The sequence below is a fragment of the Leucopleurus acutus genome (assembly GCF_964270905.1).
Source record: "Leucopleurus acutus genome assembly, chromosome: 11".
NCBI classification, from domain to species: Eukaryota; Metazoa; Chordata; class Mammalia; order Artiodactyla; family Delphinidae; genus Leucopleurus; species Leucopleurus acutus.
The window spans coordinates 9000767-9020316 of record NC_139152.1 but is presented as its reverse complement, the minus strand read 5'-3'; the positions used below and the strand labels follow the sequence as shown (position 1 = coordinate 9020316).

Sequence of the window (19550 nt, the reverse complement as noted above, 5' to 3'; positions counted from 1 at the left end):
TTACAACTCATGGTGAGAACCTTGCTCAGGAAATGCAATATAAGGTCACGTTGTATCCCAAGGTGGGTGCTCTGTAGTAAGTGTGATACCCAGGTGAAAGGGTATAGGCATGGACTTGGGGCCTTGGCCACAGGTACGTTTGGCCATGTGCTGTCATCGTGGGCGGCCACCTGAGCAGCTCTACGTGGGGACACGTGCACAGGGCTTTACGTTTCGTGCTCAGGTGTGCGTCAGCACGTGTGTAGTTTGGTTTCTGGGCGGAGCTCACGAGTTTGAGCTGGCTGCTGCCTGACCCTTTTCTCCTCTTGTACTGTGGTAAGAGAGATTATGCTCCCAGAACCGACTCCCCAGAGAGCCAAACTCGTTTAACTGGCTGCTCCCTGAACGAAAATAATTACATCTGATAAGGCACCGAAAAGGAAGTAAGAGGAAAGGAAAATAAGAATCAGAACGACATTTGCAAATTATGTTTGAATTCTCCCGGCTGAGCTAATGTTTTATTTTTAGGACCTTCTTCGCTCCGCCCTCTCAAGGCTCTCTGTTTCTTGCCCTTTTATGAGTGTTTGCCCTTTCATGCAGTCTTGTGGAATTGTGGGAACTTTCACCTTGCCTTTTTGGCTTGGCAAACTCGACGAGATGGACTTTACTATCTTACCATTCATTGCCTTCATAGATCCCTCCCTATGTGCAAGCCCACAGATAAGAATTTCACTTTCTCTCTGGGATGTTCCTTCTACTGGCTACTCCTCTGTTTACTTAGATTTCTGTCAACTAGCCACACACCTGTATCTCTTCTGAGCTGTTAGGGGATTGTTTAACTCTCATCCCCTCAGACAAACTCATGCAACTCCAGGAATAGTGAAAAGAAGACAGCTGGCGGGGAGGTTTCTTTACATATGTGTTTCCGGCACTGAGACACTCTGCCTCAATAAGGTATTAGTGGTTATTAGTATTAATAATGAAACACAACATGTAATGTAACAGATGGGACCATAATATGGCTAATGTCACATGTGTACAATATAGTATAATATCATATAAGTTACAATTATGATTTTCTAAAATTTACCTTGTTATTAAATCACTACAGAACTAGATCACATATTCAGTTACCTAGGCAGTGAAAAATCACCGTATTTGTTTCAGATCAATCAGAATTAAAGAAGTTGGCTTTGCTGGCCATGAAATCAAGTTAACCAAGGGCAAAATAAAGTTTTTATATACATGGAAGAGCGGTGACCACCAGTTCTCTTCAGAAAGAAAGAATTGGGTTTTTGGAAATATATGCTGATTATATAGAATTCTATAGAAATATAAGCTGATTATATAGAATTCTATAGAAATATAAGCTGATTATATAGAATTCTATAGAAATATATGCTGATGATACAGAATATAATCATGTAAAGAATCTCTGGTCAGGTAAGCAAGAAACTCACAACTATAGTTTACTTGGAGGAGAATTGGGAACTGGACAGATGGAGAAGGATGGGGTGGGGAAAAGATTTTCATGGTATACCATTTTATATTTTTATTTTTGGATCATATGAACATATTTCTTTTTTGTTAAAATAAAAAGAGAGGAAGAGAAGATGGCTTCTCTTTGGCTTGCTTTCATCCACATATTGGTAAGAATGAGTGTCTGTGTCTATCTGTATATGATGGGCAGGGAAAGCTCTGAGAGTTGCAGAATTAAATAGTTTTATTTAATTAATAGTGCTATCTGCTCACTGGTAGCGAGAATGCGGTAGAGGGATGTCTCAGAGAAGGAAAGCAAATGCATAACTCATCTCTCTTGAAATCTGCCAACTATGGATTCATTGTCTGAATTAGTTTTGTATAAAAATGAAATTAAGTATTTTGTTTAAAAATTAGGGGATACACAGAAAAAGAAAATTAGACCTTCTTAAGGACTGTAAGAGAGATAGATCTTGGGCTTCCCTGGTGGCGCAGTGGTTGAGAGTCCGCCTGCCGATGCAGGGGACACGGGTTTGTGCCCCGGTCCGGGAAGATCCCACATGCGGCGGAGCGACTGGGCCCGTGAGCCATGGCCGCTGAGCCTGCGCGTCCGGAGTCTGTGCTCCGCAACGGGAGAGGCCACAACAGTGAGAGGCCCGCGTACCGCAAAAAAAAAAACAAACAAAAAACGTTCTTCCAGTTTGAATGTCAGATAGTTGGATAGAGATGAATTGGTGGCTTGGAGCGTTCCAGGTACCTGTGTACTTAATAACTAGTTATTTGGAGAAGTGTTTTAAAATTCTCTGTGTGCTCCATTTTATTTTAGTTTTTCAGAACAACTCAATCCTTGGGGATTATTCTCTAGTGCTCTTTGCATCCTCTGGGGGTCAAGCGCTGAACTGGACTGCTGTGTGGCAATGGGAGATGAGAGGCGCATGACGCGGATGCTGTTGGAATGCAGTCTCAGTGACAAGTTGTGTAGTAAGTACAGATGATATAGAGATCTGCCCTCTGAGTTTAGGATGATGGAGATTAAGATCTGAATAGATTCTGGAAGGAAGATCATTTGATTTCTAATAGAAATGAAGCAATGGTGAGAACTGAATTGGCACTAGTGGCTTTGGGCGGAGGGGGGAGAGTGGCAATCATAGATCCAGATGTGCTGCATCCTCCAACTCAGTAGGAAAAGTGAGAGACGAGGCGCACAGCATACTTCATGGGCTAAGAGACAGGGACACTGGGATTTCAGAGCAGGGAGTTGATCCCGATTGTGGTAGAGGGATCAGCAGGAAGAGATGATCGTGTGGGGTGAGCTGAAGACTGATGGGTAGGGGAAGTCAGGTTAGGCTGCTTCTTCAATCTCTTCTCTACTTCCTTGATTTCCTACCTAGTTGTCCAGGAGCAGCAGTATGAAATCATCATCATCCCAACCCTTCTGGTTGGGATCTTCCTCATTCTCCTTGGGGTCATCCTGTGGCTTTTCATCAGAGAACAAAGAGAGCAACAGCAGTCTCCTGGACTACGAGGTAAAGTTCAAACCGGGGCTGGGCAGTGGCTCGGGGAAGATGGAGATTGTAGAAAATGAGGCACAAGCCTCAATGAGCCCAAGTCTAGAGGACCCTGCAATGAGATAGTGGGTATGGGTCCCCTCCTGTGTAGTTGAGAGGGGGGTGAGCTCTTCTCAAGGAAATGTAATGTATGCTTGTTAGCTGAAGGAAGAGTAGGCAAGAGAGGCCTCCTGTAACCTGTTTCTGTCTTCTTCGTCCTATGGCACTATCAAATCTTTGGCCATGTGCGTGTCTAAGGACTGGGAAGCAAGGCTTGGGTAAAGCCCAGAGCTTTGTAACCAGCTTGGAAGGATGACATTTTACTCTACAATGCATTACAGCCCTACCCTGTGCTTCTGGAATTTAGGATGTAAAGGGGTAGCCTTCATAATAGTCCTTGAAGCATTAGGTAGGAGGTGATAATGTGCTATTCTGGGGTACCACTGAGCATATAATGGAAGAGAATCAGCTCATACAGGAAACTCAAAGAAAAAAGAAGGAAAAAAATATCCTGACAGTAAATGAAACTCTACAGTGGCTGACCCCTAATCCTTCTCTAAACTGTATCCCAAGTCTCTTATAATTCACTCTTACAAAAAACTTCTCAAAGAACTTGTCTAAACTCACTCTCACTACTTCTACTTGTCATGTTCTCTTCTGAACAAACTAAAACAAGACTTCCCCCACCCCTCCCCGCAATCCACCAAAAGAACTCTTTCCAAGATCACCAGTGTCAACTCTGTTGGGTCTTCATCCTACTAGACCTGTCAAAAGCATTTGACACTATTTTGCACTTCCTCCTTCTTGAAAAACTTTTTTCTTTCCTTTTAAATCTACAGTCACTTCGTAACTGATCTCATTTTCAGTCTTATGGATTCAATTATTTTCTCAATTCTGACTATAGTCCCCTTGAACTCAGATTTTTATACTAAACCACCTACTTTGCAGTCTGGACCTAGTACACATCTAATATGTAATGTGTGTAAAACAAAGGTCCTGAAATTCCCTCACAATGTCCTCTCCCAACAGCCTTCCCTATCTTAGTAAATGGCAAGCCCAGCTCCCTATATGTTCAGTCTAAAATCTTGAAGATGTTCTTGACCCCTCTTTCTGTCACACTCTGTCTCTAGTCCATTAGCAAATCCTGTTAACTATGTCTTCAAAATAGACTCAAGCCACCCTCACCTCTCATAGATAATTGTAATACACTCTTAAGTGGTTTCCCCGCTTCTGCCTCTCTCCTTTTATGCTCTATTGTCCCAGAGCAGCAGAATGATTCTTTTAAGGCATAAGTCAGTCCTGTCAATTCTCTGCATGAAACCCCCAGTTGCTTCTCAACTTAGAATGAAAAAAGACAAAATTCTTTTTTAAAATAATTAATTAATTTTTGGGGCTGTGTTGGGTCTTTGTTGCTGCACGCAGGCTTTCTCTAGTTGTGGTGAGCTGGGGCTACTCTTCGTTGCGGTGCGCGGACTTCTCATTGCGGTGGCTTCTCTTGTTGCGGAGCACGGGCTCTAGGCGCACGGGCTTCAGTAGTTGTGGCTTGTGGGCTCTATAGCACAGGCTCAGTAGTTGTGGCGCACGGGGTTAGTTGCTCCGCGGCATATGGGATCTTCTTGGACCAGGGCTCGAACCTGTGTGCCCTGCATGGGCAGGCAGATTCTTAGCCACTGTGCCACCAGGGAAGTACAAGACAAATTTCTTTTAATGGTCTTACATGATCTGGGCCCTCTCTGGCCTCATCTCCTGTAACCCTCCAGTTTTCCCCTTGGTTCTAGGGGCACTGATTTCATTACTCTTCCTCATATATGTCAAAAATGCTCCTTCCTCAACCTCTGCACTTCTTCCTGATACCAGTATGGTTTGCTCTCAAATTGCTTCTATTTCTCAAAAGTCATCTTCTCAGAAAGACCTTTCCTGACCTTCAAACATAAAATTGCATAACCGATGCTCCTTCTTCCCCTCTTTTCCTCCATAACACTCCTTACCTAGTATATTATTATCTGCTTCCTCTCTCCTACCACTAGATGGTAATCTTCATGAGAATCTGGACTTTGCCTCTTCCTATCACCTAGAAGAGTGCCTGGCACAGCGGAGGTGATATTTGTTGAATAAATGGATGAATTAATGAATGAATAAAGATTTAATAAGAAGAATGAATCTCTCTTCTCTAATGGAGAAAAGCTGGCTTAGAAAGGGGGAAAGTACCAAAAGAATTTTTTGATTGAGACTCTTGGAAATATGGAATAATTTGATTTGGGGGACAACTTGAGGGAGGAATAACTTTCGCTCAAAGTTGAGTAGTTATCCATACCTACCCTCCACCTTGGGAAGCTGTTTGATTGACTTTAATGATAGTCTCCACTGGCAGTTACCACCACATTTAGGTGTCTGTGGTTTGAATACCTATTCAGTAACTTCCTTAATTGTCTTCATACTATACTCATACTGACCTGTAATCCTGAGGAAGACTGAAATGAAATGTCGTTACCCATTTTCAGAGGTCCATCTCCAGTTGTCTTAGAAGTAATGGGATTATTACGTAAATTCTACAAGGTTTGTATTGATGCTGGTTCATAGGGAAGCATCAGAAGGTATCCTCACATTGGCCAGAGAGAAAATTGCTGAAGGGACTCCTTGATGGTTTTTTCCAGGTTCTGCTTTCTTGGAGTCCCTAGGCTAGGAAAAAGCTTGTTGGTACCACCTCTTTGTTTTAGGTGTTGCCCACGGGCCTGCATCTAGGGGCCTAGGCTGGGAAGCAGCAAGACCTGAAGGAAGTGTGTTTGTACCACTTAAGGAGACATCGGTGGAAAGCCTTCTACGAACTTCCACACATGCCCTGGCTAAGCTGCAGGTGCCCCGGGAGCACCTCTCTGAAGTTCTGGAGCAAATCCACAATGGTAGTTTTGGGACCATCTACCGAACCAAGATGTATACTGGGGACCCTGATGAGCCCAAGAGTGTTGTCCTCAAGGCTTTAAAAGGTAAAAGGAGAAGTGTTGGACTTCCTTTTCTCTTTTAACTTGTTTTTACTGTGAGCCCTCAACAGTGAATGCTAACAGGCTTTGCAGACATTAAGATGTTAATCAACAGATAGTTGTGGTCACAATTGGGCACAGAATAAGAAGGGAATAGAAAGTAAAAACTCTGAAACAGAAAAGTTCTTCTTTGAGTCTTTCCCTAGCTCAACCTTGCCTATCAAGGCTGTTAAAACTGATTTTTCCATATTAGATATTACTTGAATGAGGATTTTGTGGTTGTTTCTTCATTTTTCTTCACTGTTTTGATATCTTTTCTAGTTACTGCATTTTTCTTCTTTTTGCTGATACTCATTGATATGGACCAGTAATGATGGATACATAAAACAGAACAAGGATAGGATTAGCAAGAATATTAATCCAAAGGTCTAGAAGTGGTAATATGTTAATGTGTGATAATATTTTAATGTGAACAGAACACTTGTCTATTAGGCAGAGGAAAGCCCACCAGTTCTAAAGACCTACGGTTCTATGTTACCTTTGACAAAAGATCAGTGACATTGAAGATCATCTTCTAATTGATTCTCTTTCTTTTTACCTTTTGTCTACACTCACTCCCCTTTGTAGCCTTGAAATTTATCATCTGAGGTTGCTTCCTGACTTGAACCCCCATTTTATTGGTGATACTCTGACTGCTCACTCCCCATGGTTCTTCTGTCCTCCACAGAACCAGCTGGGTTCCAAGAGGTGCAGGAGTTCTTAGGGCAAATCCAGTTCTATCAGTACCTGGGGAAGCACAAGAACCTGGTACAGCTGGAAGGCTGCTGCACAGAAGGGCTGCCACTCTATATGGTGTTGGAGGATGTGGCCCAGGGGGACCTGCTCAGCTTTCTCTGGACCTGTCGCCGGGTAAGTGGTAGGGTAGAGGTGTTGGGAAGGAAAGGCATGACCTGGCTTATTAGCTGTTCACATGTCAATTAGCCTGACAAATGACAAATTAGAGAGACATTATAATAGCATAACAAAGTGATTATCACCAACCAATAGAATTTTTAGTGATGATGGAATATCTGCTCTGTCCAATATGGTAGCCACTAATCACATGTGGCTACAGAACCCTTGAAATGAGGCTGATATGATTAAGGAACTGAATTTTCAAATTTATTTAATTTTAAATAATGTATGTTTAAATAGGCATATGTGGGTAATGGCTACCATATTGGGCAGTGCAGATTTAGAGAATGGACTTTGGGCTCCATCTCCTACAAGCTATGTGACTTTGGGCAAATCACCTCTCTGAGTCTGAGTTTTCGGAATCTGTAAAGTGGGAGTAATAATAAATACTTATTAAAATTCAAGGAAATTATGTCTGTAAAAACATAGTGATTAGAACATATTAAGCACTCAAAATGGTAGCTGTTTTAATGATAATTGCATAACAACCTAACTACTGTTAGTAATAATTTTGTTGTTAGTGTCAAGTATATTTTCCATTCTGTAACATCACCCTAGTGTGCCGAGGCTGAGTTAAGGAGAATTTCAGCCTGCAAGTTTGTATATCTCCAATTCATATTTTGAAAAATTTAAATGTTCAGAAATTTCCAGGCTAAAGTGCAAGTCCTATTCCTTACAATTTCACCACTTCTCTCTCTACTCCTCTTTTTGAAGTGCTCCATGTTTTCCTAGTTAGCTCGTCACTTGCTGATGAACAAAGTTCAATATTAATCAAGCCTCCTAGGTAGGCTGATCATTGTATTACTAAATGTGTATGAAAAAGAGACCTTGTTGACTTCTTCCACCCAGTGATGCAAATAGGACAACGTGCACATCATGAGATTTTAAACTTTTTAAGAGGTTATCCATCTGTCACTTGGTCTGTGCCCTAACCTCACTTGTTTCTTTTTATTTTTCAGACTGCATGCCTCTCTATTTCAGATTGTTTTCACATGCTTTTCTCATTACACCAGACTTCTCTCCCTTTCCCTTCTTTGTAGGGTCAATGGCCACTCACTCTTCGGATCTCGTCAAGAGCTTTCCTTGCTTCTCCAACTGAATGAGCTCTCTTTCCTCCACCATCATATGATCTCTTTTACATTTCTTTCGTGGCACTTATAGATATGTAACCATGTATTTATGTATGATTATTTTATTTTGATTCACACGTGTTTGCCACAGTATAAGCTCCAGAAGGCGTAGACATATTTATTTTGCTCACTTTTGTATTTTGAGGTCCTAAGATGGAATCTGGCACATAGTAGGCATTCAGTCAAGATGTGTTGAGTTAATGTGCTTAATTAATCTCTCTGTCTCTCTCTCTGTCTCTCTCTGTCTCTCTCTCTCTCTGTCTCTCTCTGTCTCTCTCTCTCTCTCTCTCACACACACACACACACATACACACACACACATGTTCTGCCCTAGGAAAATTGCTGCTTTATCCAATGGATAGTCTTATATATACTTGTCTTTCTTACTTGCTATTCTGTTCTTCATTCTGCTATTCACCTACATTCTTTACTGTTTTTCTGGTCCAATAAATCATGATACTTCTCTGCATATCTGAGAATCTCTCATATCATCTGTCCTTGAATCTTATAGTCCTTATATTTTTGTGTATTTTCCTTAGCTTTGATAACTGCATTTAAGAATATCTCTGCCCCTAGCTTTTCTTTCAGATCTGTTCATGTCATTTTGATGTACTGCTTTTTTCTCTATCTATTTAGGATGTGATGACCATGGATGGCCTTCCGTATGACCTCACAGAAAAACAAATATATCACATAGGGAAGCAGGTCCTTTTGGCTGTGGTAAGGCTTGGAGAAATGACAACAGATGGCAGTGATTTTTCTTGTTAGCTTGGTATTTAATGTCATATTTCTCAGTTATGCTCTCAAATAGGGTATATATTATAAAGGAAATCAGATGAAAGATAGGGGACGGAAACTCAAGCACCAATAAATTGTTTTCAATTCTTTCATGAAATTATTTAGATAATATAATTCAGGATTGGTAATTCTAGGAAGAAAGTAGTCAGTTTAAAGTGTTTTTTTAAATATTTATTTATTTGGTTGCATCGGGTCTTAGTTGTGGCAGGCGGGCTTCTTAGTTGTAGCTCACTGGCTTCTTAGTTGTGTTACGTGGGCGCCTTTTTTTTTTTTTTTGAAGAAGATGTTGGGGGTAGGAGTTTATTAATTTATTTTTGCTGTGTTGCGTCTTCGTTTCTGTGTGAGGGCTTTCTCTAGTTGTGGCAAGCGGGGGCCACTCTTCATCGTGGTGCGGGGGCCTCTCACTATTGCGGCCTTTCTTGTTGCAGAGCACAGGCTCCAGACACGCAGGCTCAGTAGTTGTGGCTCACGGGCCTAGTTGCTCCATGGCATGTGAGATCCTCCCAGACCAGGGCTTGAACCCGTGTCCCCTGCATTAGCAGGCAGATTCTCAACCACTGCACCCCCAGGGAAGCCCTGGGCTTCTTCATTGCAGCAGGCGGGCTCCTTAGTTGCAGCTCGCCAGCTCCTGAGTTGTGGCATGCGAACTCTTAGTTGCAGCATGCATGTGGGATCTAGTTCCCGGACTAGGGATCAAACCCAGGCCCCCTGCATTGGGAGCACAGAGTCTCAACCACTGTGCCACCAGGGAAGTCCCAATTTAGGGTTTTTAGAAGGAACAGGCAGGCTTCCCTGGTGGCGCAGTGGTTGGGAATCCGCTTGCCAATGCAAGGGACACAGGTTCGAGCCCTGGGAAGATCCCACATGCCACGGAGCAACTAAGCCCGTGCACCACAATTACTGAGCCTGTGCTCTAGAGCCCGTGAGCCACATCTACTGAGCCTGCATGCCACAACTACTGAAGCCCATGCGCCTCGAGCCTGTGCTCCCCAACAGGAGACACCACTGCGATGAGAGGCCTGTGCATCACAATGAAGAGTAGCCCCTGCTTGCAGCAACTAGAGAAAGCCCAGGTGCAACAATGAAGACCCAACGCAGCCAAAAATAAATAAATTTATTATTTTTTTTTTTAAAAAAGAAGGAACAGGAAGGGTTTTAAAAGGTTTCTCAGTCTTAAGGGTAAAAAACCAGGGCCAAGAGCTGTATGTCCACATACTTCCAGATATATACTAATGTTAACAGATGTAAAAGGGGAAAGGGGAAGCAAGTTGGGAGAAGAAATGGGAATAGAAACTGAATGGGTGAAAGGCTACAGAACCATAAGGAAGCTTATAATTTATACCTGTAAAACAAGAAATACTAGTTCAGAACATGTTAGGTTGTAGATTTGCTTCGATACTGAATGTGATAGGAGTTACAGATACTTTAAAAAGAACAAGGAACAAGTGGAAAAGGAGGAATAAAAAAGAAGGGGCAGAGGTGAGAGCATTTCTTCATTTTAAACTAACCTAAATAAACAGGGAAGAGAAAGAACTCAAGGTTTAAGAAAAAAAAAAGTTACCTTTACCAGAATTACTCAGGAAATTTAGATGACTATTCCTATGAAATTATTTAGATAATTGTGTTTAAAATTAGTTACGGAAAATCAGGGCTCTGTGAAGCTACTATTTTAGTATTTGATATATCTTGCCACCTTGAGGTATGAAATATACAAGGGATATAAAAGGAATCAGAGAAAGCTTAGGAAAAAAGAGGTGATGAAGTGAGAAAAAGTTAGTTGAAGTTCTCATGGAGCGAGGGAGAGAGCACATCATACAAATAAATGTTAACTATGGTGTTTGGATGGCCTAGTTGGTATATTTCCTTGATAAAGTTAGGGTATCAGGGGCTTCCCTGGTGGCGCAGTGGTTGAGAGTCCGCCTACCGATGCAGGGGACATGAGTTCGTGCCCCAGTCCAGGAGGATCCCACATGCCACGGAGCAGCTGGGCCTGTGAGCCATGGCTGCTGAGCCTGTGCGTCTGGAGCCTGTGCTCCGCAACGGGAGAGGCCACAGCAGTGAGAGGTCTGCGTACCGCAAAAAAAAAAAAAAAAAAAAAAAAAAGTTAGGGTATCAGGACAAATGAACTATTTAAAAAACAGAAATAGACTCACAGCATTGAAAACAAACTTATGATTACCAGAGGGGAAAGGGGAGAGGAGGGATAAGTGAGGAGTTTGGGATTAACAGATACACACTACCATATATAAAACAGATAAACAACAAGGACCTACTGTATACCACAGGGGACTATAATCAATATCTTGTAATAATCTATAATGGAAAAGAATCTGAAAAAGAATATATATTTATATATATATATACATATATATCTGAATCACTTTGCTGTACATCTGAAACTAACACAACACTGTAAATCAACTATACTTCAATAAAATGTTAAGGTATCAGGACAGAGCTTACCTTGTATTCTGAACCATAATTGCAGGGGTGCCCCATAGAGATGCAGTGATCACACTGGAGCATTCCTGAGAGCCCAAGGTTACCAGTTATAAGGCAATATCATACTATTTTTTCTAACTTTTAACAACCTCAAGATCAGTACATTCTTCAGTTCTTCTCATTAGAGTATAATATCTTTGTTCTGAGACCTCACCTGAGACAAAAAACTAAAAAAACAAAAAACAAAAAAATCCCTGCTAGTCACTGTTCGCTTCACCATCAATGACTGGAAATTACCACCTTCACCTTTTATTTTTTCACACCATTCTTGTTTGGTAATCATAGACCTCAGTCTCTAGCACTTCAGTCATGTATAGTTTTTTAGCATCTCTGTATGCCTTGAACACCTTGATGTTGGGGGAAATGATTTCAATACATCAGTGTCATTCAGGTGCAGTGGTTCTCAAATGTCTTCTTGGCTGTGCTATAATCATTTTGATACTTCTTAAAAAGATAGATTATCAGGTCCCTCTTCCTAGATTTTGGTTAAGTAAATCCGGAGAGAAAACCTTATGAATTTATAAATCTCTCAGGCAATTCTGATTTGCAGCCTGGCCTGAAAAATATTAGTAAAATTTGTAGTACTTCCTATGAATTAGAATACTGGGTTCTGCTCACTACCACTTAGTACCAGTGTGACCTTATATAATCATTTAGATTCATCTGAAAGTTACTTCCCTAACTCACCTCATCTAGTTATTTTAGGGACAAAATGAGATGATGTAAAACTGTATAAAAATTTATTATTATGACACTCAATTTTGCTATGTATATATTACCCTGTTTGGGAGACTGCTGCTAGAAACTTGAAACCTCCTCTCCTTCCCCTTGTCTAGCTGGGTCCTATCTGAGAGGAAAATCAGGCCAGGGTCAGGGTCAGAGTAGGAGATTATAATTTCCAAACCCAGTACAAATGTTATTTGGATTATTTGCTGTTTGCTAAGCTTTATTTGTTTGTTTTAAAGCAAAGCTAGTGTATCTACTAATAAATGTGTCTTCAAAAATATAAGGGTATATCAACGTATCCAAAATGTGTAAATCATTTGTCAAACCCCAGAGAATGTACAATGCGAAAAGTGAACCCTGAAGTAAACTCTGGACTTCAGTTGAAAATAGTGTATCAGTATCAGTTCATCAGTTGTAACAAATGTATCACACTGATGCTAGTTGTTAATAATAGAAGAAACTATGAAGTGGGAGGGAAGGGATGTGGGAGTGCTCTGGATTTTCCACTCAATTTTGCTGTCAACCTAAAATAACTCTTTAAAAAAAAAGTCTTTTAATTTTTTTAAAAAAAGGAATGAAGTATTGGTATCAGTTTGCTAATCTTAAACACAATGCAAACATGTCTGATTCATTATAAATACTTGGAAACCGGACTTCCCTGGTGGCGCAGTGGTTAGGAATCTGCCTGCCAATGCAGGGGACACAGGTTCCATCCCTGGTCCAGGAAGATCCCACATGCTGTGGAGCAACTAAACCCGCATGCCGCAAGAGCCACAACTACTGAGCCCACGTGCCACAACTACTGAAGCCCGCGTGCCTAGATCCCGTGCTCTGCAACAAGAGAAGCCACCACAGTAAGCCCCTGCTCGGTGCAACTAGAGAAAGTCCGCGTGTAGCAACAAAGATCCAACACAGCCAAAAATAAATAAATAAAAATTAATTAAAAAATTAATAAATACTTGGAAGCGATATGTCATTATTAATGAGGCTTGTTCAGAGTAGCAAATATACTTTTCTTTTCAAGGGTTTGTTTCTCTTCATCTGTGACCTAAGCCATGACCTCAGAGAGCTGATCCATCTTTGATCTCATGTTGACAGGAATTTCTCCAGGATAAGCATCTGTTCCATGGGGATGTGGCAGCCAGGAATATCCTGATCCAGTGTGACCTCACTGCTAAGCTCTGCGGACTGGGCCTGGCTTATGAAGTCCACTCCCGAGGGGCCATCTCGTCTACTCGCATCGTACCTCTCAAGTGGCTCGCCCCAGAACGGCTTCTGCTGAGACCAGCTGGCATCAAAGGAGACATGTATGGTTTGTTCCTGCCCTGCCCTATGGATTTCTTCCTTTCTTGGCCCAGGTGTCCTCCAGCACATGGACATGACTGGGTCTATTGTCAGTTGTGTCTCCACGTGGAATGTCTACTGAGAAGTCAGCCTCTCAAGCAAAAATGCGTGTTATGTGGCAGAGCTCATACTTGGCGCCTGCCCGCGCTCCTTTTTAGTGCCTTTTGAAGTATTCCCTCTGTGTTAGCTTAGAAACCTTAATCAGGACAGAAAAAAATGAATAGATTATTCATGCTAGCATCTGAGGACTTAATCTGGTGCAGTTTTATCTGTTTATCTCGTTTTATCTGAAAGAGGTAGGTCCGCTTAATCAAAAGTTTAGTTAAACTAGGACTTATTAAAATAAGTACCTATGTGTGTGTATACTCAATTAATTTTAACTTAAAACACATAAATAGATATTTAATTATCAGTCTTTTGGAGGAGGGCCAAGGGGATAGACCTGCTATGCTAAATGAAGTCACGTGTTGTGTTTCTTGTATAAGTAGCAACCATAATGAATTACTTTTGAGTTTCCATTTGGGATGACTCTAAATAGAGTGGGAAACTTGAAAACGCTTGTGACGCAGTTTGACTACAGACACTTAGTGTTAATTTTTTCCCAGTTTTCTACAGTTGTCTCACCCACGCAATGTGACAACACTTTCTTTTTAGCAGCTTGGTTTTACAGAATATTTTCAGAGCATTCAATCTAGTTTTCAGGGAGCTAATGCTTTGGGCATGTATATTTATTTAATCAGCTTACGTAATATTTAATTGCTTACATAATTACAGTTACATGTAGGATTGGCATAAACAGGATTGTAAAGAACTGCGATTGACTTTTGGTAGCCATATAACTCAACTGCTCGGAGGAGCACATAAACATAATATAGAGTATCTTACTAGCCATGAATGTTATGAGTTGCGGGGGAAATTTAGAACATCAGTTGATGTGGTGAGTCAATTAAAAGACTGCTTTTTTATTTTATTTATTTATTTTTTGGCTGTGCCGCGCGGCATGTGGGAGCTTAGTTCCCTGACCAGGGATAGAACCCATGCCCCCCTGCAATGGAAGTGCAGCGTCTTAACCACTGGCCCTCCAGGGAAGTCCCCAGAAGACTGCTTTTTTATTTCATTGCTGTTTCGCTGACATCTCCTTTTGAAAAGAGGTCTGGGAGCTTTGAGAGCTTAACTGGGAAATATTGCTCATTTAATGATGATATTATAGAATAGTGAAATATACATCTCTTGAATCATATTGCTTAGGCAAATGCCTACTCCAATTATGTATAAAGCTTGTTATGTTAATATTTTTCCTAGGTTTGGGCAATTAGATCTACTGAGGAAATAGTAGATAAATGATAAAACTTGCTTGGCCTTGAGCTAAGAATAAAGGCTAGAATTTCAGCAGGGAGAAATGGAAAGGATGAAAAAGATGCAGAGGGGAATTTCTGTATGTTTGGGTGAATATGTTTGCATGTTTGCACAAACACTCACAATTTAGCAAATAATGGTAAATATCTATTAATATGTAATATAGAAAAAAGGAGACATAAATTCAGTACTCAAATAGATTAGATTCTAAGGGGATTGGACAGAAATGCTTTCTAATGGCACTACCTCATTGCTTATTGTATCAGTCACCCTTGATTCCCTTTCATTGCCTTTGTAATGGGGTTCTTACTGAAGGCCTCTGGTACTTAAGTGAGCTGTCTTTACGAAAGGCAGAAATAGAAATTAAATCCATGGCCTTGTTTCTTTTACAGCTGGTCTTTTGGGATACTGCTCTACGAGATGGTGACTCTAGGTAAGGAGGATCCCCAAAGTAGTGTGCACCTATACAAAAATATACAAGGATGTTTATTTGGGCGGTAGATGACATTTGCTATGAGAAGGGGTTTCGGTACAATCTCTGAAGGTTGAACTGAGTTGACATAGAATCCTGATTTTTGAGATAGTCTTGTAATGTCTTGATTCCCTCCCTCTCTCTCTCCTTCCCTCTTCTGTTTTTAACTTTCTTTTGCTTTCTTTCTCTTTCTTTCCCTCAACACTTTACCAATTCCATGGGAGGTTTTAAAATCCAAGGATGATTCCAAGGATGATCTTGCATAAACATAAAAATATTGTCTTTAGATTTATTAATCCACTTGATGGAGAAACTATAGCACCTTCTCATGTTTGGGAAGTAGAGGGCAGATTATCTTATGTCTCACTTTGCTTTATTTTGTTACTTTCCTAAACACTCAACGTTCTGCTAAGTTATCAGTACCCACCCCCATCTCTTTTTTTCCAAAATTCTCTAAGCTATATCCTTACTTGATCACCAGGGAGCAATTATATCTATTAGTTTTTCTATGGCTATACTTTTGCAGGTAATTAGCCCAGGTGGATGGAGAGTAGTGTTAGTTATACTTTATATTCTGAGGACCCTTAAGTTCTCTTACTACTCTCATTCTTTCCATACCAACAGGGGCACCTCCATATCCTGAAATTCCTCCTACCAGCATCCTACAGCATCTCCAAAGAAGGAAAATCATGAAGAGACCCAGTAGCTGCACACACACCATGTAAATGGTTTTTAAAATCTTTTTTTGCTCTTCATCAGTCGTGCTCCTTTCAAAGTGGCTCAGATGACCCTCAGCTGTCCTTTGTGTGCTAATGTACAACCCTAAACCAAACCTCTGCAGTAAAACACATCTGCTCACATATACGATGTACACGTATATCATATGTATGTGTGTATACATACACACACACAAAATATTGAGGCAACCACTGAGTACTATGTTAGAAATTTAAGTTTGCTAACATTGTTAAAGCTTAGTTCTTCTGGAAGCTTTTAAAATAGACCAAATCCAATGCAAATACAGTAGTGTTTTATCTATTTAAATGTCAGTCTCAGTTAGAGACTACTGGCTTCAGTTCTAATATAGTTGTCATAAAATCCATTGCACTACAGTTACTCACTGGTTCCTATTTAATATTTAACTTAAAAACATATTGATTATCTGTTTTCCCAGTTCTAAGCATGTTGGAAGCCAACCAAAAGTGGGGGTGAGAAGAAATGAGGCAGGAGGAGGAGGATATCAAATTGTCAGCAGAAAGGGACAGTTGGTGAACTAACGTAGAGGCAGAAAATGGAAAAATTCAAAATTACATTCAGAATTTTATAACCAATAAAGTACAAAAAGGTTGTTATAGAACATAAGAAAAGGTTAAATTATTTTTAAGAAGACAGGAGTTAATATATTAATATACATTTCTATTAAAGTTGTTGCTATTTTGTAAATTTTTCAGCACTGAAAGAGTAAATTTCCAGCACCTGGGTTTCCCAACATTAAACAGTTACAGCATCAAGCATGTTAAAACTGTTAAATATCATAACTGTTGACATATATTTTTATGTGTATATACATACACACAGTATAGTGATACTGGCTGGGTATACTAGAATGGAGTTGTTGACAAATATTTCTCATAGGCTTTATGTGTATAAAAGGCTGTCCTTGATACTGGGGAGAGACATTTAACTGATAAAGTACCTGGTCTTGAAGAAGGATGTCAGAAACAACATGAAAATCAACATAAAGTTTGAGGCAATAAGTAGAATGGTTAAAAGCTCAGATTCATCTCACAGTCAGAAAGACACACGTTCAGTCCTAGTCCTACTACTTTACTGTGCGTTGTGTACTTATTTTAAAATAGGTATAATGATAATCCTACCTCAAAATTATTGTGAGGCTACAATGAAATAATGCATGTTAAGTTCCCCTACCATGCCCTTTATAATAAGTAAGTTCTTGGTAAAACATTAGCAGTATTATTAAAGTAGCATCTTCTACAAAGTCTCATCGTACAACATTAAAGAGTGTGGGAAACACAGTGCATGCTGAGGTTTATAAGGAAAGGAATTAAGACTTAAATCTGTAGGAAAGGATATTCAAGGAATTGGGCAGAGCATGAGCAAAGACAGAGTTGGGTGTTACTAACCACATCTAGGGCATAGCAAGACACTGACTTGTCAGGAGGAGAGGGCTTCAGTTAGGCAAGAACTATATGTTAAGAAGCTAGGGGGTGGTATGTTGACTTTATATGGTGAGCAGTGGTAAATCACTGTAGGTTCAGGAATGAGACTTGATGAAGAGTGTTTGAAAACAGGCTATGTTGTAAATTCTCTAGAAACTGGATTGAAGCAAAGACAGATTAAAGGTGGTAAGTACTTCTATCTCGATTAAGGCAATTTCCTAGAGAAGCTAAGTAATAAAGAGGGGAAATGACCTGGATTAAAGGAAGGAACCATCTAATTACATTATCTGAAATGAGTATGAATCGTATTATTCCATACCTTCTTATTTTCCTTGCTGTAATGTAGCTCATACTGGTAGATAAGTTATAGCAATGGTTTGGAATGATGCAGATTAATAACATGTAAGATGAAAACACTTAAGAGTTTTTGGTAATCTAATGGAAAAAAAACCTGTTCTGTCATACTGATTGTAGTTTAAGAAATATTTAGTCATTCCTTTTATAAAAAGGGTCCTGTTGAGAAGATGATATTAAGAGACTTAGCATTAGGAGGATGAGAAGGAACAGTATTCTCTGGGAAGCATGTGGGACACAGCAGTGAGAAGTAGGTTAAAGACTCATAGGTTTCTTTTGTTAAGGTTTGTTAGGAGATGAGACAGTTTCTCTTGTTTCTCTTGTTTTCCTTTCAGGTACGGTCTCATGAAGTCCTGCTGGCGTTGGAGTGAGGACAGCCGCCCCTCACTTAGAGAGCTACACTCACGCCTAGAAACTGCCGCTCGAACTGCCAATGACAAGGCTGTGTTGCAAGTACCAGAATTGGTGGTGCCTGAATTGTACGCAGCTGTGGCAGGCGTCAGCGTGGAGAGTCTCTCCTATAGCTATAGCATCCTTTGAAGATCCTGGGGCAGCACACATTTTTGGGAGATCATATACTCTTGGAACCAATTCCTCCAAGAACAGAGACAAGACTTTCTAGTGGGACATAAAGGGAGGAATGGGACATGGATCCTGCATCTTCCCCTACACATTTCCCCAGAAACCTGAAATGATGCTAGATGAGGCTGCACACAGCATATACCCTCGAGACTGAGAAGTACAGTTTCATTTCTGTTATCCCAGTCCTGAAGATGCAGGGTAGATGGGATGGACCGTGTCAATGCAAGGGAGGTTTTACAAGTCTGCAGTGTTCGTCGCAGCATGGCACAGATAAGCTCGTCCCTCCCACCACAGGCTGGTTTCCTTTGAAACATGCTTTTATCTAGACTATTATAAGGTCCAGAAAATTGGAATCAAATGAGGGAAGAGAAAGCTGATAAAGGAGTTGATGAGAAGAAAATTGAAGGTTCTACTTGCTCAGGAGTATAAATGAGGACCAAGGTCATCCTTCAGAGAGAAGGGGGAGGAAGGACACACAGGACTTCATTCCTGGTCCGTTCATGCAGGGCTGAAGGAGAACCATTAAGGAAGACTTCTGAGCTCCCCCTAAGGTGTATATAGGAGAAATATGGTCCCCTTTGATCTAATTCTGAGGTAGGTGAACCCTGTTGGTACTATTTTAACTAGAAGCTGGCGGGGTCATTTCATGATTAAGAACATTCAACATGTACTTTTCAACAGTCTGGCTTCCTGGCCCCTATGAGACTAGGGAGACTGAGCCCAGAGGGTCAATTGGTTCAATGATGAATACACTGTGTATTTAATAAATGGGAAATATGGAAGTCAAGCAAAAGTGCTTAGTAGGCAAGGACGTCTTTAAAAGGGCTAGAAAAGGATGTAACCTGAGATGGAAGGATGATAGGTTCCCATTTTCAATCATCCAGTGATCTACTGTGAAACTTATTTCATTAAATTCATATTTATTGAGTGAAAGTAGGCTTTTCAGGTTATACAGTTGCCAAAATCTCTCCAAGAGGGAGAATAACAGTAGATAAATGAAAGCTAATGACAACAGAAAAATTCAAGAGGCAATCTAGGTTGTCAGAAAAGGGATTCCTCATGCGTGAAAAGGGGATACTACCTACCTCACAGGGTTGTCATGAGGATTGAATGAGAGGATATATTTGTACCGTATCTGGCACATACTATGTGCTCAATAAATGTTAATT

The 19550-nt window shown here is 40.5% G+C and overlaps 1 protein-coding gene across 2 annotated transcripts; it reads left to right on the top strand.

The window, feature by feature from the left end:
* Positions 1-886: 886 nt before the first annotated feature.
* On the top strand, positions 887-18339 carry STYK1 (serine/threonine/tyrosine kinase 1; the record flags this gene model as incomplete). Of its 2 annotated transcripts, XM_082849896.1 has the most annotated exons (10): positions 887-933; positions 2324-2439; positions 2850-2984; positions 5723-5989; positions 6711-6892; positions 8704-8787; positions 13192-13400; positions 15186-15226; positions 15890-15986; positions 18135-18339. In XM_082849896.1, the coding sequence occupies 9 exons, from the start codon at positions 2376-2378 to the stop codon at positions 18337-18339; spliced, it is 1284 nt and encodes a 427-aa protein (XP_082706022.1). The 2 variants fall into 2 exon arrangements, with proteins under 2 accessions (XP_082706022.1, XP_082706021.1); XM_082849895.1 differs by lacking the exons at positions 887-933; positions 5723-5989 and having other exon boundaries at positions 2376-2439.
* Positions 18340-19550: the final 1211 nt, after the last annotated feature.